Raw genomic sequence first — 22,670 nt, forward strand, 5'->3', positions numbered from 1 at the left:
GTAAAACAACTGTTTTATTATTAGGACAAGTGTGTCAAGACTGCCATCTTGCTTTGTTTACAACATTCTTAAGGAAAGTAGAACCCTGCTCCAGTCAGTCAAGACTATGCCATCTTGCTTTGTTTACAACATTCTTAAGGAAAGTAGAACCCTGCTCCAGTCAGTCAAGACTATGCCATCTTGCTTTGTTTACAACATTCTTAAGGAAAGTAGAACCCTGCTCCAGTCAGTCAAGACTATGCCATCTTGCTTTGTTTACAACATTCTTAAAGGTCACATGCAACGTAAAACACAACTTTGCAGATTCTGGTACCTTTCGGTATGCATTTACCGAAACAAATCATAAAAAATGCCAATTCAACCTATAAAGTTGAAAAAAACGCGATGAAGAAAAAGCCCACGAAATCGGAGTTCAAACGTTTCTCTAAATTCCCCCCAGCGCTGGGGGGAAAACTGGTTTCAACAGCTGTGCTGCGCTGTGCCCGTGACGCATGCGCAGTGAATAGGTTAGCGGAGCTTGAAACAGTATGCATGCCCAGCGTCTGAGGTTGTGAGCAGTAGTCTAATCTTGGTTGTGTACACAAACAAGTAAATAATTTACTCGTTACGTAAAAAAACTTGTTGATTGTGGTAAGCAGTCTCTGTCACAGAGAAAGCTCAGTGTCTGGTTTATTCACACCTATATGTCTGCCTGCCTGTCTGCTAAAGACAACATGCAATACACAGCTTCGATCATTGACCACGTGCAATTTGAACGTAACACCTATAAGACTATACGACATAAAGAAAATAAGTTGATTTATGACTCGTGCACCCGAGTCCTGTGTCTGCCACATTATGTAATTAGGCATGTGTGATACACATGACATGTTTTTATGTCTGTGGGTTGCAAACATACTACATTCATTTTTTTTGGATGACTGGATATGATGGAAACTGGTGCAAACTCTTGTCAGTTTCAAGACCTGCTTTGTACTTGGACGAATGACAGATTCCAGCCATGCAGTAGTTTACCATCTCTACTGACACGATTTTTGATTGGATCAAGCGCAAATTCAGAGAACATGTATTTTCCAAACCCAACATCTCTATATACATTTTTCATGGATAACGACTTCTTTTAGTGTATATGATTTTGTTTGACAACAGTATATGAATCCATACTGAAATGACGCATCAAGTACACAAAATGAAGTTGTTATCCATACAGATTCTTACTTTCTTGTGACTGGCTATACTTCTAAAATGCCCATCAAACAGATCATCTTTCTGTACACACAATGAACCCTCAGCATATCAGCAAATGAAACAGCCAATCGGAAGCCGTCGTTACACTTGAGTGCATATCCACCCGCTATGACTGGGTTCGGTCTCCCAAGGGCTTCGTTTCGAGGGAAGTAAGCCCAAGTACAACATATTGCACTTTTGAATCGTGATTGTACTCTTATAATTTTGTTTATTTATTTTTTAAAAGCAGCAATGTATATTATATGTCATGAATAAGTGATAAATGTGTTTTAATTATGTTTGATTTTTTGGTTGCATGTGACCTTTAAGGAAAGTAGAACCCTGCTCCAGTCTGTCAAGGCTATGCCATCTTGATTTGTTTACAACATTCTTAAGGAAAGTAGAACCCTGCTCCAGTCAGTCAAGGCTATGCCATCTTGCTTTGTTTACAACATCCTTAAGGAAAGTAGACTACTGCTCCAGTCAGTCAAGACTATGCCATCTTGTTTTGTTTACAACATTCTTAAGGAAAGTAGAACCCTGCTCCAGTCAGTCAAGACTATGCCATCTTGCTTTGTTTACAACATTTTTAAGGAAAGTAGACTACTGCTCCAGTCTGTCAAGGCTATGCCATCTTGCATTGTTTACAACATCCTTAAAGGAAGGCAGACCATTGCTCCAACCTGTCAAGACTGTCAAGAATCTTTTGTCCTTCAAAACTAACAAAAAATGTCTGTGATGGTGACTGAAATGTTAGTCACATTCTTGGGGTGCAGGCGATATGGTGCAAATGTGTTGAGAATATATGGTATATGGTATGTGGTAGATTTTAAGTTTGCCATTGAGTCACCCTGACTGCACAAAGATTACAAAGAGAAACAAGTGATAATCAGGTTTTAAGTTTTTCTAGCAAGATTCTGACTTATCAAAAGGCTTCTACTGATATGTGGATCCTGATTACATATTGCTACCATGTCAGATTACAAGACTAATGAGAACTGCATTAATTTTCTGATACTAAATTGTAGCCTGGTAATATCCCAACTGTACATGGATAAAGGTTTTCCTGTAATTGAATATTTCAATCACTACTCCCTAAAATCAAACAGAAATTTGGAAAAGAAATCCTATTTCACTCTCTCACCAATCTCATTAAGCAGTGGCACTAGGTGGTTTAATTATTTCTCCTAACAACAGATTGAAGGGATTGGCAGCTTTAATTTAGCATAGTTCTCATTTCTTGGACTTGCTTGAAATAATCAATAACTTAAATACTGAGACTGACATTCCACTCACTGATACCAATGTTTGTAAAGCCCCACGTGGGACTTGGTCTGGTAGGGCTCATTCACTTTTCTAGCAAGATTGTACTGTAGTGCTACCTACATCAGACTCCACACACACCATCTCACACAATATCCACCAGCGTGCCTATTATATTGCCACCTCCATCAGAATCTACACACCTCTTCTCATACAACATCCAGCTGTGAGCCTACTGTACTGCCACCTCCATTAGACTCCACATACCCCATCTCATACAACATCCAGCTGTGGAATACTACCTCCATCAGACTCCACACAACCCTTCTCATACAACATCCACCTGTGTGCCTACTGTACTGCCACCTACATCAGATTCTACACACCTCCTCTCACACAATATCATGCTGTGTGCCTACGGTACTGCCACCTCCATGTGACTCCACACACTTTCTCGCACAACATCCTGAGGCGTGTTCAGAACTGCGAGCACCCGTGCGATTGCCTCCTGCGAGCGCTCGCATGGGTTTTGAACGGATGCGAGCGCTTGTTAACATCAAACCATTTGTGACCACCTCGTATTATTCTGGGAAAAGCCGAATAGCTTTTCGTCTTCTTGTTGGAGGTTACCGAAAGGGGCGAGTGGTGACGAATGACATTAAAAATGTATAAGACAAAAATGTTATGGATGTCAGCTTCTTCTTTATGCTTTACACAACGCTTCTTGGCTATTCCCTGCCCATTTGTCAAGTGGATGCTCACTAATGACAATGATTTGAATGGGTATTTTTCTATTAAACATGGTCGCCATCTTTGTTCGCTTGGCGAGGCAGCAGTGAGGATAGTTCTTGGGCGTTCATGGATGCTCATCCGGGCACAGGCGTTCAGGATCAAAAGTTCGCGGGCATTCGCAGGTGCTCGTGATTCTGAACACGCCTCAGCTGTGGCATACTGCACTGCTGTATCAGACTCCACACACCCCTTATAGCTATGTGCCTACAATGTACACATTAGGTAAAAGAGGAGGGTGGCCTACTAGTGTGTAACTACAATGCACAGACAATAGGTAGAAAAGCAAGAACACCTACCCTTGACAAAAAGGAGAATATACAAAGGTTAGAGACTGCTCAGATATATGTGTGTGGGTGTGGAATGCAGGAGCAAATATGTCAAAGCAGAACACACGACACTATGACATTTCTGGGCCTTGGTGAAGATAGTGAGATGATAGTACTGAAAAAAGTACAAGCTGGACATGCCAGATTGAGCATAGTTCAATGCGAAAGCTATGGACAAGTAATCTCAAAATGTCACATATGTGATTGAGAATTGCAGTTAAGGCACTGGGCCGACACATGTTTCCAACATATCCACAACAATTTCTGTTGATTTTTTGTATTGAAAATGTATGTTGAATAGCTCTGAAAAGAAACCCCAAACTTTGTCATTTGGCAAATCCATTCTGTTCAAAGCTCAGCCAAACATATAATTCCATTAAACAACACCCAATATTAAGCTATCAAACAAGAAATGACCACACTTAAGCTGAATAGTTACTTCATCTATAAAACACACTTAAAGACATTTCATTGATAAAACTATATCAACCGTGAAAGGGTAAATGCTGAAGCAGAATACTCACATTAGGCCATAAAAAATCAAAATGTTTTCCTGAATGTCAAAACTGACACAAAAATGATGCCATATCAGACAGTCATATAATAACCTGGCCTTATTCAACTACTTTGGCATCAACAGTTAGAGCACTGAGACAGTTTTTGATAGGACACTTATATATTACACGAACACTTCCCAGTGTGGATGAGGGTTACAAAGCAGCCTCGTTGGTTAAACCCCAAACTTACTCTATATTTTCTAGCTCTAGGGACTGTCAGAGATAGAAGTTTAATGTCCAAGCATCAACACAGGTGACATTGTCTGCCAACAAGTGGCACCTTAACTTGGTTCAAGTGAATCAAAAACTACATTACTGGTGCACATGCTCAAAAGTTGCAAGTCTGTTACAGATGCTGCCTTCATCAAGAAAATCAACTTTTGACACCCTGAACATTCTATATGTTTTCAACCCTGGTAGAAATATCAGCTCATTGCACCTTGCAGTTTACAAGGTTTTGATTCAAACAGCCATCCTTCAGCCATTACAGGATGCAGTATTCTGTATCCAGCAAACCCCTTGGAAACCACTATTCTCTATTTGTATGTATACAGAATGCAGTATTCTGTGTCCAGCAAAACCTTGGGGAACCACTATTCTCTATTTGTATGTATACAAGATGCCGTATTCTGTGTCCAGTAAATCCCTGGGAAGCCAACATTCTCTATTTGTATGCATTCAGGACAGACTACTTTATGTGCTCTGTGAACTCGGTAAAAACCACTTACTATGTGTAAGTGTCTGTTTGAGCATTCAAACTTCATACACAAATAAAGGCAGCAGTTTATGACCTTGTTCAGGAGAATGATCACACTTATCAAGGTTTGTTGAAGATACTCTTGTACTTTTAAACACATTCTGAGAGGCATTTTCACTTTCTTCTATTCTAAAATGGCATGATCCACAAATAAAGGTCCAACCACCATTGTTACATTGTTATTTATCATTTGACAGCTGTCCAAGACAGGATGCTTGATAGGCATTTTAGAAGATGTTTTATGATGGACGTAGAGATATTTCTGGGTTACAGCTTCCTTTTAATTGTACAGTACAACGTCAAAGACTGATATCTATTCTAGAAAATTCTAGAATTTATTCTAATATTAGTTTAGTCTATTCCATTCTAGAGTACATGTCAAACACTGGCAGCAACACAATATGGGTGCTAAACAGGCAGCATGTGTAGGAGCAGCTACGTGAATGAAACATCCTCCAATGCCTGCTTGGACACATTTGAAGCAAATTTAATACCACGGAATAATTTGGATAGTTGCATATGTCAGCATTATCATGATACATACACTGGAACAGCTTGCTAACATTCCTCAATATGTGATGTGTCCTCCCGATGTGAAGGTAGGGCAGAACTTCATGGTGGCCACATCAGACATTGAGGCCTTAGTGTTATCACTTTGACTTTTGTTACAACTGACATCAATAATCTGTTTGTGTGAGTAGTGTCTAAGGAAGTATACATAATACAGCAACTGGGTTGGGTCTAGTAATTGTGTATCACATACATGGGAACTACTTAAAAACACACAAGGAACTCTTCAGTAATTGACTAGAGTGAGGTGTCTACAGCATTCATTGTGAGAGATGAAGCCATTTTAAGAAGGTAAGTTAAAAAATATGAAACTATAATTGCACCAAAGTTAACCTCTATTGTTCTGATATCACATGATCTCTCTGAAACAACAATAATAATGGTAGACATCATATTGTTCTAAATGGCGAAGCAAGGTGGGGCCCTCCTGCTCCAACTGACAACAATGACGATCATCCAAATACCCATGTGATAAAAAATATATGCATGTTAAAACATTTTTCTTTCAATATACAGATACATCAAAGCCATAATACTTTGCAATAATAAAGGCTATTAAGTTAAAACATATTAACCACTGCAGAAGTTTGATATGTTTCCTGTTTTCTGTGCCATCGCCATACTGACTGATCTTAGTCATAAGTTTACATCCCAGTACTTATATGTTAACCATCTTCCAGTTGTAGTTTTCCAGTACTATTGTTTTCTGTAGGCAAGCCATGGCATTCTGCAGGGCATTACATTACATGAAAAACTATAGAGTACAAATTACCTGTCAGAGACTGTTGAACTACACACATAAGACATGTCATGCACATGACATACAACACGTCTACACGTCTCACATATGTCATGCATGTCATCCAACACAGCTACAGCTACAGCTACAGCTACCATGGAGGCTAGGACACACCAAATAAATGACAGCTGAAAGAAAACACAATACAACTTGAATTTAAGGTCATCTCAAGTGGAAGTCACAATACAAATATGCACTACAGTTGATCATTTCTCAAAGAGGAAAAACAGTTCTAGAAATAAATTCAAATATTTACAGTTCCAAAATTGCATCTTTTCCAAAGTTTCAAGGAAACGTAATGTATAAGCTTACTGATAAACACACCTGTTGAATACTATCATGAATCAACAATATCAACATTATGTGAAATTTAATAGACAAACATACTTTTTACATCTATTTATAGCTATTTTTACAATATGTAAATCGATAAAAATAAACACTCATACCTGAAACAAGCTACATATAATTAACTTAGATGCATGCTTTTTTGTATCTTGTGATTTTCTTTCATGCCCTGCTCACTTCAAGATCATAAGGTAATGGACATCAAATTTATGTCATGCAATTTCAGATACTAACGCTTATTGTGAAGAAAATGGTATGTTTTGAAGTGGTTATTTTCATTAAAATTAATTTGATGTACAAAAACAACATGCAAATTGTTGTGCAACAGGATCCATGGAAATGGTGAGCAACTGGACCCCTGACTGATTGACAAGTTGTCTTCACATGTATCTGCCCTCTCTCACAATCCATAACATGAATAAAGTGTATGAAATAATACTCTTGATAATGCTGCAGTCAGCGTTTGAAGCCATGTGCTGAAACTTTTCTATGAAGGTTGGATGTCTCCTGGAAGTGACTCGTAGGTATCTCACCTTTCTAAATAATTATAGGGTTATTGTGCTTAACACTATACTCTAACACTGGATATGAGTAGAAATACATCACCAGACTGTTTCAATGACTTTGCAAAAAGCTGCAGAAGTAACTGAGTAACCACAGAATAGAGAATAACTTTACTGTTATGGTTCATGCAGGTAAATGTTTACATCTTCACTTATTATATAGTGCACATAGTTTATCTGTATGGCCTGTACTTAGATATCTAACACTGGTGCTGTTTGGTTTTGATATCTTTCAGAAATATAAGAAAAATGAAGATCACTCTTTCTCAAAATAGTTTATGTATGTGAAATTTGTAAATGTACATAATTATTGAAAATCCATGCAAATTCTTTCTTAACAGACACAACATTGATCACTCTGACTATCACAGAAAACTGTTTAGTATGTCATATTTTAATATCACTAGTTTCCAGTTTATAGCAAAACAATGAAAATAACTGTAAAATGCTGTGTTGAGTTGCACAGAAAATTTGGTTCAGAAAATATAACATCATGCTTGGCCACATAATAGCTGAACACACACAAGACAAAAACATGCAATCTCCTTGCAGGAAGCATAGATTTCTTAAAAGAACATATTCCAAATGGAAGGTTTTATGCAAAACCACTCACATGCATAGAGAACATGAAATTCAAAGTCAGAAAAATTTCAATATGCATTGGCAGCCTGCAACTTACCCATAAATTTATTCGTTTGACATCGATGTAACACGCCACAGTCTGGAATCTTTATCATACCATCAGGGAACATGGACGTATTTCCAAAACTTGATACTGGTTTGGGTTTTTGACCAATCAGTATGGAAGATATAAGATTTCCCCATATGTGCGTTGTCTGAAAGCATGCTAAGAAAATTCCATGAAAACGAAACATTTCATGCTCCAAAAGGTCTTTTGTAACCCTTGCTGAATCAAATGCTAATTTCAAGACATATGATATCTCTGCAGTCCAGAGGATACCTTGGCCTAGTCCAGCCAAAAGTGCAGTTGGAATCAATGTGTAAAATCGGGGATAGAAATTAGCTCCAAACCAGATGAGATAACATAACATTCCCAGAGCTAATGACCACTTAGCTGAGAAAATGTTGATCACTACAGGTGCTAATAAACATGTGAGAACTGTTGTTCCATGAACACAACTCATTGTAATAATTCCTAAATTTGAAGCAGTGTTCACAGATGATTGCAGATTCTGAATGGCTCGAAATGAAGAAAATATTAGAATGAAACTTGCACACAGAACAATCAGATTCTTCTTGAAAGTGAACATTATTATTGATGGAATACTGCTGCCTTGCTCACTTGAACTAGGTGTTGGCTCTTCAGGGTCCTCATAGGGTTCTGGTGTTTTGGAGTTTTCTTCAATAACCACCTCCTTAACATTATGCTTTTGACATACATGGTTCTGTTCTCTAGTGTCATTTCCAACATGGTTCCGATTTTCGTTAATAACATTATCCAATTCAATTTCATCCATTTTTCGAGTTGCCTTTATATAACTTGCTTTCCTCTTTTTTCGCATCATATCATCTATGAAGTCTTCTGATTGTTCAGCAATGTCAGTTTCTCTTCTGGTGGCATACCTGTAACTTTCACTCCTTTGGCGGCTACACTGTGTTGCAAAAGTGTAACTTGGCCGCCTTGGACGATAAAGGCCAAAACCCATTCCAAGGCCACTGAAATCCCAAGGTGTTAGTGACATTTTGTATGATTTAAGTGAATGACACAATGATACTGTAGGTAAGTCAGATATTCAAGATCAAACATATATCCTTGATCTGACAGCTCTGGTAAAACACAAATTAACATGTAACATATCAGTAAGTTTAGTCAAGTTAATGGTATCACTGATTCATAAACCGAATAGCCGAATAATCCAATTACTCTTCAGCAACCGGTCATCCCTCGTTGTTGCATGTTGACATTGAAATACAACTACAAAAAAGAGTCCATGACACTGGTCGTCTGAAGATCCATGACGGTTATGAGAACAATAGTGTCGGTTTTAAGTCTTATTCTCCTGGTAGAATCATTCCGTGATTGAAAAGGGAGGATGAAAATTAACAAATCCCTCCTCTGGATTCAGCTCATGTTGTGTATAGCGTCCGACCAACAGATTCCCGGCTAAATAGTCGCCACAATTACCTTTATATTGGTGGCTATTGCGCCAAGCGCCATCGATCGATTCTACCCAACGCAGTTGCAGCGGCCATGCAGTCAGTCTGTTTTTCAGTCGTCACGTTATGCGGTTCTGCCTCTGCTGTAGCTGAAGGCTGATGCCAAGCACACACCGTCACCGACATTGCAGGTTCACTGACGGTTTTCACCTATAACATCTGGCTGACACGCATAATCAGTGAAATTTTAAGAAGTTGAAATGATTTCAGGTGCGACACCATTCATTGCCAGAGTTTAACCGTTTCAGAAACTCCACACAGACAGACAAGCGTGTAGATCAAGGATTTTGACAGCAAATCGAATTTGCATGGCATTGCAGACGATTCACTTCCGGGTTATAGTCTCGCAGTCAATACAATCAAACATTCATGAACTGAACGCTAAATAATACCGTTAAAACGAAATATATTGAACAACATTTTGATTATACTTTTCGATAACTTCAGTGATAAGGGTTGTGGAATAATTATCCAATGAAAATCGTCCACATTGAATATGTTTGTGCTGATCTAAAATATGGCTGCGTCCAGGAAGGTTCGTGCCGTTAACATGTTTATTTTATTTTAGTCACAGAAAAATGCATGTCGTATCGTTTTAGATCAAAATCAGTTAAACAATTTTGGTATTCAATTTATATTAAAGTTTCATCAATTCAAATATTTGAGTATAGAATCTATTATTAACGAGAAATCACGCTGAAGCGATTGTGAACGACACGTTGCATTTCAGATCGAAACCATACCCAGATATTCAAAGTTAAACAGTAACAGCAGTCACAAGCAAACAAACAGTTGATAATGTTTAGGCATCAGGTAACGGTGCCCGCCTGCTTCAGATCGATTAACTCAGAAGCGCGGATGCTGTCTCGCTAAAGCCATATATCAATGCTTGCCTCACCCTTCAGTCCTCTCCAGTGGCACTTTTTCTCTGAGGCAAACAGCCCTTTACAACTCATGGAAGCTGACATATCTTATAAGGCAAACAACCCTTTACAGTTCTAAAGGTTAGGGGTAAGAGTTCCCGTTCCCCTATCCCAAATAATATTTTTGAATTGATATGTACTTTAATTAACAAAACATAACGCAACGATTGCAAGAGGACTCACGAAAATAATATTAACAAAATATGTTCAATATATAGGGTTGAACCGCTGAGTGTTACCTCTGTTAATCTGTGGAAGAGAGAATGGAAGGTTTTAGGTTTTGGGTCAGGTACCTTTTCCGATTCTTACTTTTAGGGAGATGAAACATCTCCTTTCTGAGGGTTTAGGGTAAGACCTTATATAAAGACTGTATAATCCAATTAAATCCCACTGAAACACATTTCACCCCATCTGACCTTCATCACTGCAGTCCCAGAAGCAGTGGAGCTCATGGCTAATTATGTCACTAATTATCTAAGGCAGTAATCTGGTGTGGCACATTTGAGCCCCTGAAATGCAAATTAATATGAAAAAGTATGTCCATTAAAGTGCAGTACTGAGTTTGTTTTTATTCAGACATTTAGTTTACTGATTACTCTGTTACGCAGCTTTCATTTCCAACAGAAAATCTGATTACAAAATTGTTTGAGCAGTAAAAACTCTTTTTAAGATAATGTACTAGTATATTAAACTGATGCAATGTTTGCCTTGTAGGTGGATGGAACCATGTTTGCAATAGTGATTGCTCTGTGTTTGCTGGCTACACTGACACCTGTCAGTGGCAAGTCAAAGTACATCAGCGTCTCTCTGGAGAGTAAATGGAAACACACCCCCATTCTTCTTGAAGCAAGGTGAGAATTTGAAAATATTAATGTTGATGCAATTTTAATGTTCTAAGAAATTTTAAACTGTTTGATGGTCCCTTAATTGGAGAAGAAAATACTATTATTTTTTTTTGTTATAGACATAGTCAGACTGAAAATTTGTTTAACTCCATAGATACAAAAAATTGATGTTAGTTGAAGATTATTTAATGTTTAACAAATGAAAAATGGACCACATGTCTCACACATTAATTTATCTTGTTAATCATAAAACAGTACTCTGTTGTGGGTGTAGATAGTGTATTTGTTTCAAGTTTTAAGAAACAGAATCCCAAACAACATGCTTGGATTCCCTTCAGATTCCACTGATTAATTTGCAGTTATTTTTGCAGTTTTGAAGTAACTCAGTAGTTAATTCAGTCTTTGTGAGCTCATCACTGTTAATGGATTATGGTTTGTTGAAATATTCATTTCCTTGTACACAGGCTGTTTGTCTTGCTTTCGAAATATTTCTTGTGACTGTGACTTATTGCATCATGTGTATTCATAACTTTATCTTATTAATGACATTCAATTTTGTATTCCTTCCTTTGTTTTATTTTTCTTTCAGTGAAGGCATTGCAAAAGAGTCAAGCGATTACTTTTGGACTTTTATCAGTGATTTGTCCAGTCTTGGTACACAAAATGTCAAGGGAGGTAAGAATTGTGCTTACCGATATTGTGCAAAAATCAGCTATCTTCATATAAGTTAAAGTTGTTAACAGGATGCTGCACAACATTGTAGTAATTTGAAAGTCATCAACAGTTTAAAAGATTGAATATTTATCAACCTGTAGTTTGAGAGAATCTTTTCCAAACTAACACAAATTGTTTAATTTACAATTAGTCATTAGTGGTAGCGTTTGACTGTTGTTGTATTCAGAGACAGATGAGTCCCAGTACCACCTGATACAGAAGTTGGCCAGCAAAGTGTTGTCTCCCTTGCAGCTTAATCTACTGAGATTCACTCTTGCATTAAGAGCTCACTCACCAACTGTACAGATGTACCAGCAGGTAATACCACAGAATGCCTACATATTTTGTATGAATAAAAGCTAAACCAAACTCATATTATTCATGATGTCCCCAACTTGTATGTTTGGTATTTGTTGATAGCTTGTCAGTACTGTTATGCAGTACTGGCTAGTCTTTTGCAGACCTGATTATTGATAGCTTGTCAGTACTGCTTATAATGAAATGCACCGTTTTTGTCCAGATTGCTGCAGAAGCTGGTATGGTGGAGAATTGTGATGGCTTTGTTGACATACATGGAAGTAAATCATGTGACCCATCAAAACTTGATCAGCTGATCACATCAGCTAAAGAAAGGTAATAAGCCTACACTAGCAGTAGAATGTCTGTTCCTGGTTCAGAAAGTTTAAATTAAGAAAGTTAACCATTAAAATGGTTGGTGCTAGGTTACACATGTTGAATCAAGGGTGTTGCATTTGTCTAGCAATTATTCTTATGTTATTGTTATCCTATCCTGTGTAAGCCATCCTGTACATTCCTTTGTGTTTCTAAGAAGTGTGTATATTATCTGATGTTGATGGTTGCAGACCCATGCCTACAGTGTACTCCTTCGACCATGTCTATCCAGGCAGTGAGATGGAGGACATCCTGGTCATACTATATGCTGAGGTCGGCACACAGACTTTCATCAATTTCCACACAGCATTGTCACAGAGAGCTTCTGAGAGGAAGATCCGTTATGTGTTCAGGCACTTCTTGCAGGTACTTTATTTGTGCTGCAATAGTGAATTGGAACTTATGGCAGAGTAGGGCGTCATTTGTTCAAGGTTGTCTAAAGGCAGACTCACCCAGGCCGGCCCACTGAGGTGAGGCCAAAGTCGTAATGAATCAAATTCAACAATTGGCCACTTGGACCCATGTCGATTATGTCGCTTGCTCTCGTTGTCCTGAGATGTGGCGCAGCCAGTCAAATTGCATTTTGGTGTCACATGGTAGATATTTACATACAAATGCGAGACATTGCTTTGTCTGCTTCAAACAAACCACCCCCTGATCACTGAGGAAACAGATCGTTTTATGGCCTATTATATGGTTAAAGAAAATGCTATGGAATATGATGAGCAGGAATTATTTCAAAAAAGAAAATAGGAATGCTGTGCTTATGCTTGGCAGTTCCAGCAAAGTTACTGCCGTCTTCTGCACATAGTATCACACAGCAGATAGCTGATGACATTTTGATACCATGGAAATAAAATCACGTGAGATAGTAGGACATTGATACTAATATAAGATAGAATCAGATGAGAGGTGGCATATCGATCATATGATATTTGGTACAGCCACCAAGCATGTTGTACCATGTGTGGAAATTGTCAGGTTGTTATGATGTACCATTGAATTTGATGGCTTTACTGTAGTGCTCTGTTCAGAGTCAGATGAACCAATAGAAGAATTAGAACAGTACAATTTTAAGAAATTGTCCTGTCTGTTGTATTGTAATCACTCTCCTTAATTCAATGAGTGAGTGGAAAAGAAAAAACTTTTGAACTTATCTTGGCCTCTGGTCCAAGCACCAAACCCTCCATTTGTCCTCTTTCAGGACATCTCACTGTCTCGTGTGAGAGGCATGCATAATGCTCAAATGCCTAGTCACATGACCATTCATTAGTGATCATTCTCCCTCTTGTCAGTGATCAGTGCAGATGCTAATTTGTGAAGTTGAAAATTTCCATAGAAGAATATGTGAAGGAAAGGAAGAGGAAGTTTTGTGATAAATGTAGAAATGTCTTTTCTGTTTCTGATCTACATACATCATTTGTGGAATGTGTGGGCTTTTGTTTTGGGATAATCGTTGTTCCTGCCTGACTGAGGAAGCTTTCACTGAATATAAGAAAGTTGGGTCCTCTGGCATGGGCCATCTCCTTGAAAAAGGTCAAAAGTATATCGTCCTAAGAAAGTAGGAAAACGGACATCCCATTCACCATCATCTGAACCAATTGTCTGAACCTAGGGATTGTTTTCTGAATGCTTCTTCAGACTCCTATTTACCAGAGAGTTCTTAGGCTATTCTTCTAGACTAGCTGACCAGAAGTTCCAACCTCCAGCGTGGGATCTATCTGTTGTTTTACATCATTTAGTCTCATATGAGTATGAGCCTGTACAAGATAAAGACTTTGAACTCATATAATTCAAGACATTCTTCCTGGTTGCCTTTGGAACCACCACTCGTATATCAGAGCTCCATGCACTGTTTCTCGAGTGAAGTTTGAGCAGAAAGGGCAGGGTTTTTCTTGGGCTTCAATGGGATTTTGTGGCTAAAAACTAGTTGCCCAGACACCCTGATCGTATGTTTACCATGTTCACTATATTGGGTCATAATGACACTGAAGATTTAGCACTTTGCTCAGTCAGAGCGCTTAGAATCTACTTAGCTGCATCAGTGAACTGACACAGGTTAAGGAAATGGCTGTTCATCCCTCTATCTACTGCATAAAGGGCTGAAATATCCCATAACACCTTAACCTGTTGGATACGATCAACCATTCTGCAGACTTTCAGGGTTGGCGAATTACTACCATCGGCTACATTGAATCCCCATGAGACTTGGGCATTAGCCTCCACTGTTGTGTTGCATAGTAACTGATCCCTTGCGATGATTGTGGAAGGATGTTTTGGGAAGTTCGACACTTGTTTTTCATTATACTACGTATCAGTCACTGATGTGGAAGGTTTACACCACTGGTTCTGGCTCAGCAGTTGTCAGCCTGTCAACACAGATAACTCAAGGAACTCAATCCACATGCGATTCACTGATTCCTTGTACATACAGAATAAATTATTGAACTTTGCTTCAATCTTTTGTTCTACTGTATGGGACGAGATGTATCACACATAGTCTAAGGGAGACTACTCAACGTACAATGTGAAGTCTATCATTATAATGCAGAGAAACATTGACATGCATGCTTACTGACCTCTATTCACTGAGCAGTTATGTCAGTGAAGTGTGTATTCTGAATACCAGTGATTTCTACTCACAAGTTGCTGGATACATCTGTGATTAAGCTAATGTAAAGGAGCAAGGGTCATTCAATGTTCGGAACCTTTCACCCCTTGTGCTCTAATCAAGTGTGTCCATCTGTGCGTTCCTGAAGCAGGTGATGGCCAGACCAAGATCTTAGGTCTTACTTCAATGAGACTTTCTGTTAATCCGTGGCAAAGCCAACCACATTATTGCAAGCTCCCATCTCCCAGTATCACTCTTAGTATGCTAAGGGGTTCTGTAGATTAACCCATCACAAGCGTCAGAGTTACACAGTAACAGACCTCCATTGTGCATACAACTTATATTGGTAGTTAAACAGTATGAGACTTTGCTGTCTGAACTCTGACATAGTGTAAAATGCGTCCGGCTATCCTACCATGGGATAAGTACAATACGTGACATAGGATAAGTTTAAAAAGGTAATAATATATGTCTATACACTTATCCTATCTCACGCAATGGATGCCCACCCAGCCCTCCCACTACCTTGATATGCTTATGGTCATGCGACTAAACAATGGAGCATGATGCATGCCTCTTGCGAGAGACTGGCAGATGTCCTGGAAGTGGGACAACATGCTTGGACTGGAAGTCGAGATAAGTTCGAAAGTGTTTTTGTTTCCATTCATTCATCAAATTAACGAGGGAGTACAATATGTGAGATAGGCTAAGTATATATTTACATACAAATGCGAGACATTGCTTTGTCTGCTTCAAACAAACCACCCCCTGATCACTGAGGAAACAGATCGTTTTATGGCCTATTATATGGTTAAAGAAAATGCTATGGAATATGATGAGCAGGAATTATTTCAAAAAAGAAAATAGGAATGCTGTGCTTATGCTTGGCAGTTCCAGCAAAGTTACTGCCGTCTTCTGCACATAGTATCACACAGCAGATAGCTGATGACATTTTGATACCATGGAAATAAAATCACGTGAGATAGTAGGACATTGATACTAATATAAGATAGAATCAGATGAGAGGTGGCATATCGATCATATGATATTTGGTACAGCCACCAAGCATGTTGTACCATGTGTGGAAATTGTCAGGTTGTTATGATGTACCATTGAATTTGATGGCTTTACTGTAGTGCTCTGTTCAGAGTCAGATGAACCAATAGAAGAATTAGAACAGTACAATTTTAAGAAATTGTCCTGTCTGTTGTATTGTAATCACTCTCCTTAATTCAACGAGTGAGTGGAAAAGAAAAAACTTTTGAACTTATCTTGGCCTCTGGTCCAAGCACCAAACCCTCCATTTGTCCTCTTTCAGGACATCTCACTGTCTCGTGTGAGAGGCATGCATAATGCTCAAATGCCTAGTCACATGACCATTCATTAGTGATCATTCTCCCTCTTGTCAGTGATCAGTGCAGATGCTAATTTGTGAAGTTGAAAATTTCCATAGAAGAATATGTGAAGGAAAGGAAGAGGAAGTTTTGTGATAAATGTAGAAATGTCTTTTCTGTTTCTGATCTACATACATCATTTGTGGAATGTGTGGGCTTTTGTTTTGGGATAATCGTTGTTCCTGCCTGACTGAGGAAGCTTTCACTGAATATAAGAAAGTTGGGTCCTCTGGCATGGGCCATCTCCTTGAAAAAGGTCAAAAGTATATCGTCCTAAGAAAGTAGGAAAACGGACATCCCATTCACCATCATCTGAACCAATTGTCTGAACCTAGGGATTGTTTTCTGAATGCTTCTTCAGACTCCTATTTACCAGAGAGTTCTTAGGCTATTCTTCTAGACTAGCTGACCAGAAGTTCCAACCTCCAGCGTGGGATCTATCTGTTGTTTTACATCATTTAGTCTCATATGAGTATGAGCCTGTACAAGATAAAGACTTTGAACTCATATAATTCAAGACATTCTTCCTGGTTGCCTTTGGAACCACCACTCGTATATCAGAGCTCCATGCACTGTTTCTCGAGTGAAGTTTGAGCAGAAAGGGCAGGGTTTTTCTTGGGCTTCAATGGGATTTTGTGGCTAAAAACTAGTTGCCCAGACACCCTGATCGTATGTTTACCATGTTCACTATATTGGGTCATAATGACACTGAAGATTTAGCACTTTGCTCAGTCAGAGCGCTTAGAATCTACTTAGCTGCATCAGTGAACTGACACAGGTTAAGGAAATGGCTGTTCATCCCTCTATCTACTGCATAAAGGGCTGAAATAATCCCATAACACCTTAACCTGTTGGATACGATCAACCATTCTGCAGACTTTCAGGGTTGGCGAATTACTACCATCGGCTACATTGAATCCCCATGAGACTTGGGCATTAGCCTCCACTGTTGTGTTGCATAGTAACTGATCCCTTGCGATGATTGTGGAAGGATGTTTTGGGAAGTTCGACACTTGTTTTTCATTATACTACGTATCAGTCACTGATGTGGAAGGTTTACACCACTGGTTCTGGCTCAGCAGTTGTCAGCCTGTCAACACAGATAACTCAAGGAACTCAATCCACATGCGATTCACTGATTCCTTGTACATACAGAATAAATTATTGAACTTTGCTTCAATCTTTTGTTCTACTGTATGGGACGAGATGTATCACACATAGTCTAAGGGAGACTACTCAACGTACAATGTGAAGTCTATCATTATAATGCAGAGAAACATTGACATGCATGCTTACTGACCTCTATTCACTGAGCAGTTATGTCAGTGAAGTGTGTATTCTGAATACCAGTGATTTCTACTCACAAGTTGCTGGATACATCTGTGATTAAGCTAATGTAAAGGAGCAAGGGTCATTCAATGTTCGGAACCTTTCACCCCTTGTGCTCTAATCAAGTGTGTCCATCTGTGCGTTCCTGAAGCAGGTGATGGCCAGACCAAGATCTTAGGTCTTACTTCAATGAGACTTTCTGTTAATCCGTGGCAAAGCCAACCACATTATTGCAAGCTCCCATCTCCCAGTATCACTCTTAGTATGCTAAGGGGTTCTGTAGATTAACCCATCACAAGCGTCAGAGTTACACAGTAACAGACCTCCATTGTGCATACAACTTATATTGGTAGTTAAACAGTATGAGACTTTGCTGTCTGAACTCTGACATAGTGTAAAATGCGTCCGGCTATCCTACCATGGGATAAGTACAATACGTGACATAGGATAAGTTTAAAAAGGTAATAATATATGTCTATACACTTATCCTATCTCACGCAATGGATGCCCACCCAGCCCTCCCACTACCTTGATATGCTTATGGTCATGCGACTAAACAATGGAGCATGATGCATGCCTCTTGCGAGAGACTGGCAGATGTCCTGGAAGTGGGACAACATGCTTGGACTGGAAGTCGAGATAAGTTCGAAAGTGTTTTTGTTTCCATTCATTCATCAAATTAACGAGGGAGTACAATATGTGAGATAGGCTAAGTATATAAGTACACAATTTATGTTGAAAATTTTCAATCTTTTCTAAACATATTGTTTAGAGTGGTTAAATATCCCACGTGTCAGTAGATTTGAACTGTATCATATATATTACTATCATTGGTAAGGCAAGCTAACACAAACCTATGATGAGTTTAGAGTTGGTCAAAATGCACCTATGTCTGAGTGCAGGAATATCTGTATGTTATCATTAAACACTTCCTGACAGAATCCCGCCGAGTCCCAGGTCCGTCTATCTGGGTATGGTGTTGAGCTGGCCATCAAGAGCACAGAGTACAAGGCCAAGGACGACACCAAAGTTGAAGGTAGGCTGACAGAGGGGGCTGGGGCATCACTGTTACACTCAGGTTGAGGGGAAGTTATAAACTGATTGCATCAGAAGTGCTGTCTACACCAGACACCAGCCAGATTTGATTGTACACATTCTCTAGTATCAAGTCACTAGTGTTAGACTTAAATTGGTACATGTATTTGTGCTTACATGCTTAAAGTTCATGCTTGTTGTTCGTGTGTACGTTTTGTCATGGTATGTGTTTACTATGTGTTCTTGTGATGTGTCTAATGTGTCCTGTTTCTGTAAGCGTCGACGGTCCGTGTGTCACATGCAGGTATGTATGTACGATGGTGGCTGGATCTCCCACATCACTTGTCGGTACTACCAGTAGTCATAGCACTCACCCTCCAAACACTGACCCATATCTTCTCTATACAGGACATACCATCAAGCAAGACAGTCTAATGTTATAAGTCAAACTGCATGGGGCACGCCCCCCTGGACATAAGAGACAGACTGTTTCCTACCACTAACGCGTCTGGGGATTGGGTGTTGTTATGTATGTCCACCTTATAATTTTGAATACCTTTGTTTGAAAATGCCTTTGTTTTCAATTGTTTTATGTTAGGTGTTTTTTTCCATTTGATGGATTGGTAAGTAATTGCAGTGAAATAATGGTAAAACATGATGGTATTCAGTCTACATATGGTGCAGTGTTCAACCCTCCTTACAAAATGTGTTGATAGATAAGTCTAGATTCCGGTATTTAGGTGGTTGCTTACATTTAGAAAGTTTTGTTTTTCTTCATACCTTGTTCACCAGTATTTCTTAAAAACCCACAATGATTATTTTTACTTACAAACCTCTAGTGACATCGAGCCACTATACTGTCTATCACGTTATATGTCAAGGTCCCACGAAACTGTATCATACCAGGGATTATTACACAATCAGTGGGACTGTAGCATAAACCTCCCTTGACTTTGAAGTGTTTCTTGTCTTGAAGATTGATAGAACTTTCTCTTGCTATCACTGAATGTGATCCTAAAATATCACGTCATTGAAAACTTCCACCATATAGTGCTGATACCTTGTTTCGAACCTGCAACCCTTTGCTTACGAGATTGGCGATTTTATCCACTAGGCTAAGAAGGATCGCTGTGAAGAATGAGATTGTTTGTGAGCATGAATTGTGTGTCCTCACAAGATCGGTAGTGTGGGTAGTCCCCATGCAGGGCACGGTTAGCATGTGGGTAGAAGAAGAAGAAAGTTAATGATAATAATCTATCCTTTTATATAGTGCCAAACTCCACACAAGTCATTCTGATTGAGCTAACAATCAAATCCAGATAACCTAAGCTGCCTGTCAGGTGCTAGAAGTCATTTGACCTATCCCATTGGGTACCCATTTTCTGCTTGGTGTACAAAAGTGATTTTAAACGAACTACCTTGTCTAATGTGAGACCACATGTATCACCTTTGCTTCTTTGTGGGGCAGGACTGAAGTCATAGTTATTCTCAGGAATTAAGCTGCCATACATGGTCACCCATCCAAGGACTGTCCATGTCCAACATTGCTTAACTTCAACTGATTTTACATGTGATACATATCTACATATCAATAATCCAATGTACTCCCAATGTGGCTGTCATCATATGAGTATATACTGAATGGCTCCTAACCTTGTTTGGAGCCCTGATATAGCTAACAGTAATGTATATCAACATCTGTTAGCACTGTCTTTGAAACACTAACCAAGATCTATTGGCTAAAATCAAGTTGCACTTGTGGTCATGACTTTCTGGGAGATATGTTTCCTGCTTGTCACATGGTGATAGATATGGTGTGTTACTTATCTACCATGTCACATGGTGTTCGATATGATGTGTTCCTTATCTACCATGTCACATGGTGTTTGATATGGTGAGTTACTTGTCTACCATGTCACATTGTGATAGATGTGATGTACTGCTTATCTACCACGTCACATGGTAATAGATGTGATGTATTGCTTATCTACCATGTCACATGGTGATAGATGTGATGTATTGCTTTTCTACCATGTCACATGGTCAGTCCCTCCTGGATTCCGCGGCAAATTTTTAAGAATTCTGCAGCAAATTTAAACAAATTCTGCACCCTATTTTTCAATATTCTGCAAAACATTCTGCGGTGAAAACATTTAGGAAAAACAACAAAAACATTATACCAAAAACCCTCATGGTTTCATTCTCAAACACAGATATAAAGTTAAGTCGACAGTACACATCACATATTGAGTAAGTTTGATGACAAAGCACCAACACCTTTATCTGTGTTTGAGAATTCGTAACTTTGATGCAGATGAACAACTTCCTGTTCATGGAAATACCGATTCTATATTTCTGCTAAATCTGAAATAATTTCAATTTTCAGAATGATCGATTTTGAGAACGTAATTGCAGTGTCAAATTCATATAATATTATTTGAAAGATGCCGAAAACTTACTTTATTAATAAAGTATTTTTCATCATGATTATTTTGAAAATGTTGTCACAGTACATCTGTTAGTCTGTCATACAGACCCTGAAGTAAATATATCCAAGAAAGCCTACGCAAGTCTAGAAAATGTGGCAAGTCTAGATTTCCTTAGCTGAAAATGAAGAAAGTCTCAGGGCTCCATTTCATTATCTATTTTTTTCACTAAGAACGTTTTCTTCCGTAAGATAGGTTCATTTCAGAGACTAGTTGTTAGTCTATACATATGTCAGTTTGTTTTATGTATAACCGAACCAACGTTAGACATCAGTTCTACTTTTCATTTCGGCTGTTAGTAAGTTTTCACTCAATTTATATCCCCCCGGCGTGTAATGTAGGGAGATATAGTCGACGTCCGTCTGTCCATCCATAATCATTTTGTTTCCGGAGCATAACTCAGAAACCGTTCAATATTTTTAGACCAAACTTGATAGATATAGTAGTCTCAGCCTATGGTTGTGCCTTTTGCTAGTTACAGATTTTTGCCATTTATATTTTTTTTGTTTTTCCATGGAACATTTTGGTGTTAGTCGAATGGTGGGGTGGGCTTCGTTTCCAGAGCAGAACTCAAAAACCGTTCAATATTTTTCTGCAAAACTTGGTAGATGTATCAATCAGGACCTGAAGTGGTGCCTTTAGCTATGTACAGGTTTTTTGTGATTTATTATTTTCTCGGTTTCCATGGAAACGTCTTGGACTTAGTCTCAAAAGTGAGAGATATGTTTTGTTTCCGGAGCAGAACTCCAAAACCGTTCAATATTTTTCTGCAAAACTTGTTACATACATCAATCAGAACCTAACGTGGTGCCATTTGGTACATACAGGTTTCTGTGATGTATTATTTTCTTGGTTTCCATGGAAACATTTCGGACTTAGTATCAAATTGGAGAGATGGGCTTCGTTTCCGGAGCAGAACTAAAAAGCTGTTCAATATTTTCTGCAAAACTTGGTAGATATATCAATCGGAACCTAAAGTGGCGCCTTTCGCTAGTTACAGGTTTTTGTGATTTCCTAGTTTCTCGGTTTCCATGGAAAAGATTCAGACTTTGTCTCTGAAGTGAGAGGTGTTTCCTGAGTGGAACTCAAAAACTTCTTAATATCTGTCAGTGTAACTTGGTAGATATGTGTGGCAGGCCCCAAAGTGGTGCCTTTTGGTTTTTAAAGGTTTTTGTGATGTAATATTTTCTGGGTTTCCATGGAAACGTTTTGGACTTAGTCTCAAAATGGAGGGATGGGCTTCGTTCCAACTTGAAAACCATTTCATATCTTTCAACAGAT

General features: G+C 38.7%; 2 protein-coding genes across 2 annotated transcripts in view; one reads left to right on the top strand and one right to left on the bottom strand.

The window, feature by feature from the left end:
• LOC137282470 (protein unc-93 homolog A-like) overlaps positions 1–9,707 on the bottom strand; it is a 55,153-nt gene extending 45,446 nt beyond the window's left edge. The window contains exon 1 of the mRNA XM_067814226.1: positions 7,882–9,707. Within this exon, the coding sequence (XP_067670327.1) occupies positions 7,882–8,905 (1,024 nt within the window). The 5' untranslated portion in view covers positions 8,906–9,707. The remainder of the gene's footprint in view (positions 1–7,881) is intronic.
• A 165-nt stretch (positions 9,708–9,872) lies between these two features.
• LOC137281539 (UDP-glucose:glycoprotein glucosyltransferase 1-like) overlaps positions 9,873–22,670 on the top strand; it is a 56,848-nt gene continuing 44,050 nt past the window's right edge. Inside the window, exons 1-7 of the mRNA XM_067812828.1 lie at positions 9,873–9,915; positions 11,018–11,154; positions 11,738–11,823; positions 12,050–12,180; positions 12,383–12,495; positions 12,726–12,900; positions 18,808–18,904. Of these exons, the coding sequence (XP_067668929.1) occupies positions 9,898–9,915; positions 11,018–11,154; positions 11,738–11,823; positions 12,050–12,180; positions 12,383–12,495; positions 12,726–12,900; positions 18,808–18,904 (757 nt within the window). The 5' untranslated portion in view covers positions 9,873–9,897. The remainder of the gene's footprint in view (positions 9,916–11,017; positions 11,155–11,737; positions 11,824–12,049; positions 12,181–12,382; positions 12,496–12,725; positions 12,901–18,807; positions 18,905–22,670) is intronic.

Source organism: Haliotis asinina, chromosome 4 (assembly GCF_037392515.1).
Source record: "Haliotis asinina isolate JCU_RB_2024 chromosome 4, JCU_Hal_asi_v2, whole genome shotgun sequence".
Lineage (NCBI taxonomy): Eukaryota > Metazoa > Mollusca > Gastropoda > Lepetellida > Haliotidae > Haliotis > Haliotis asinina.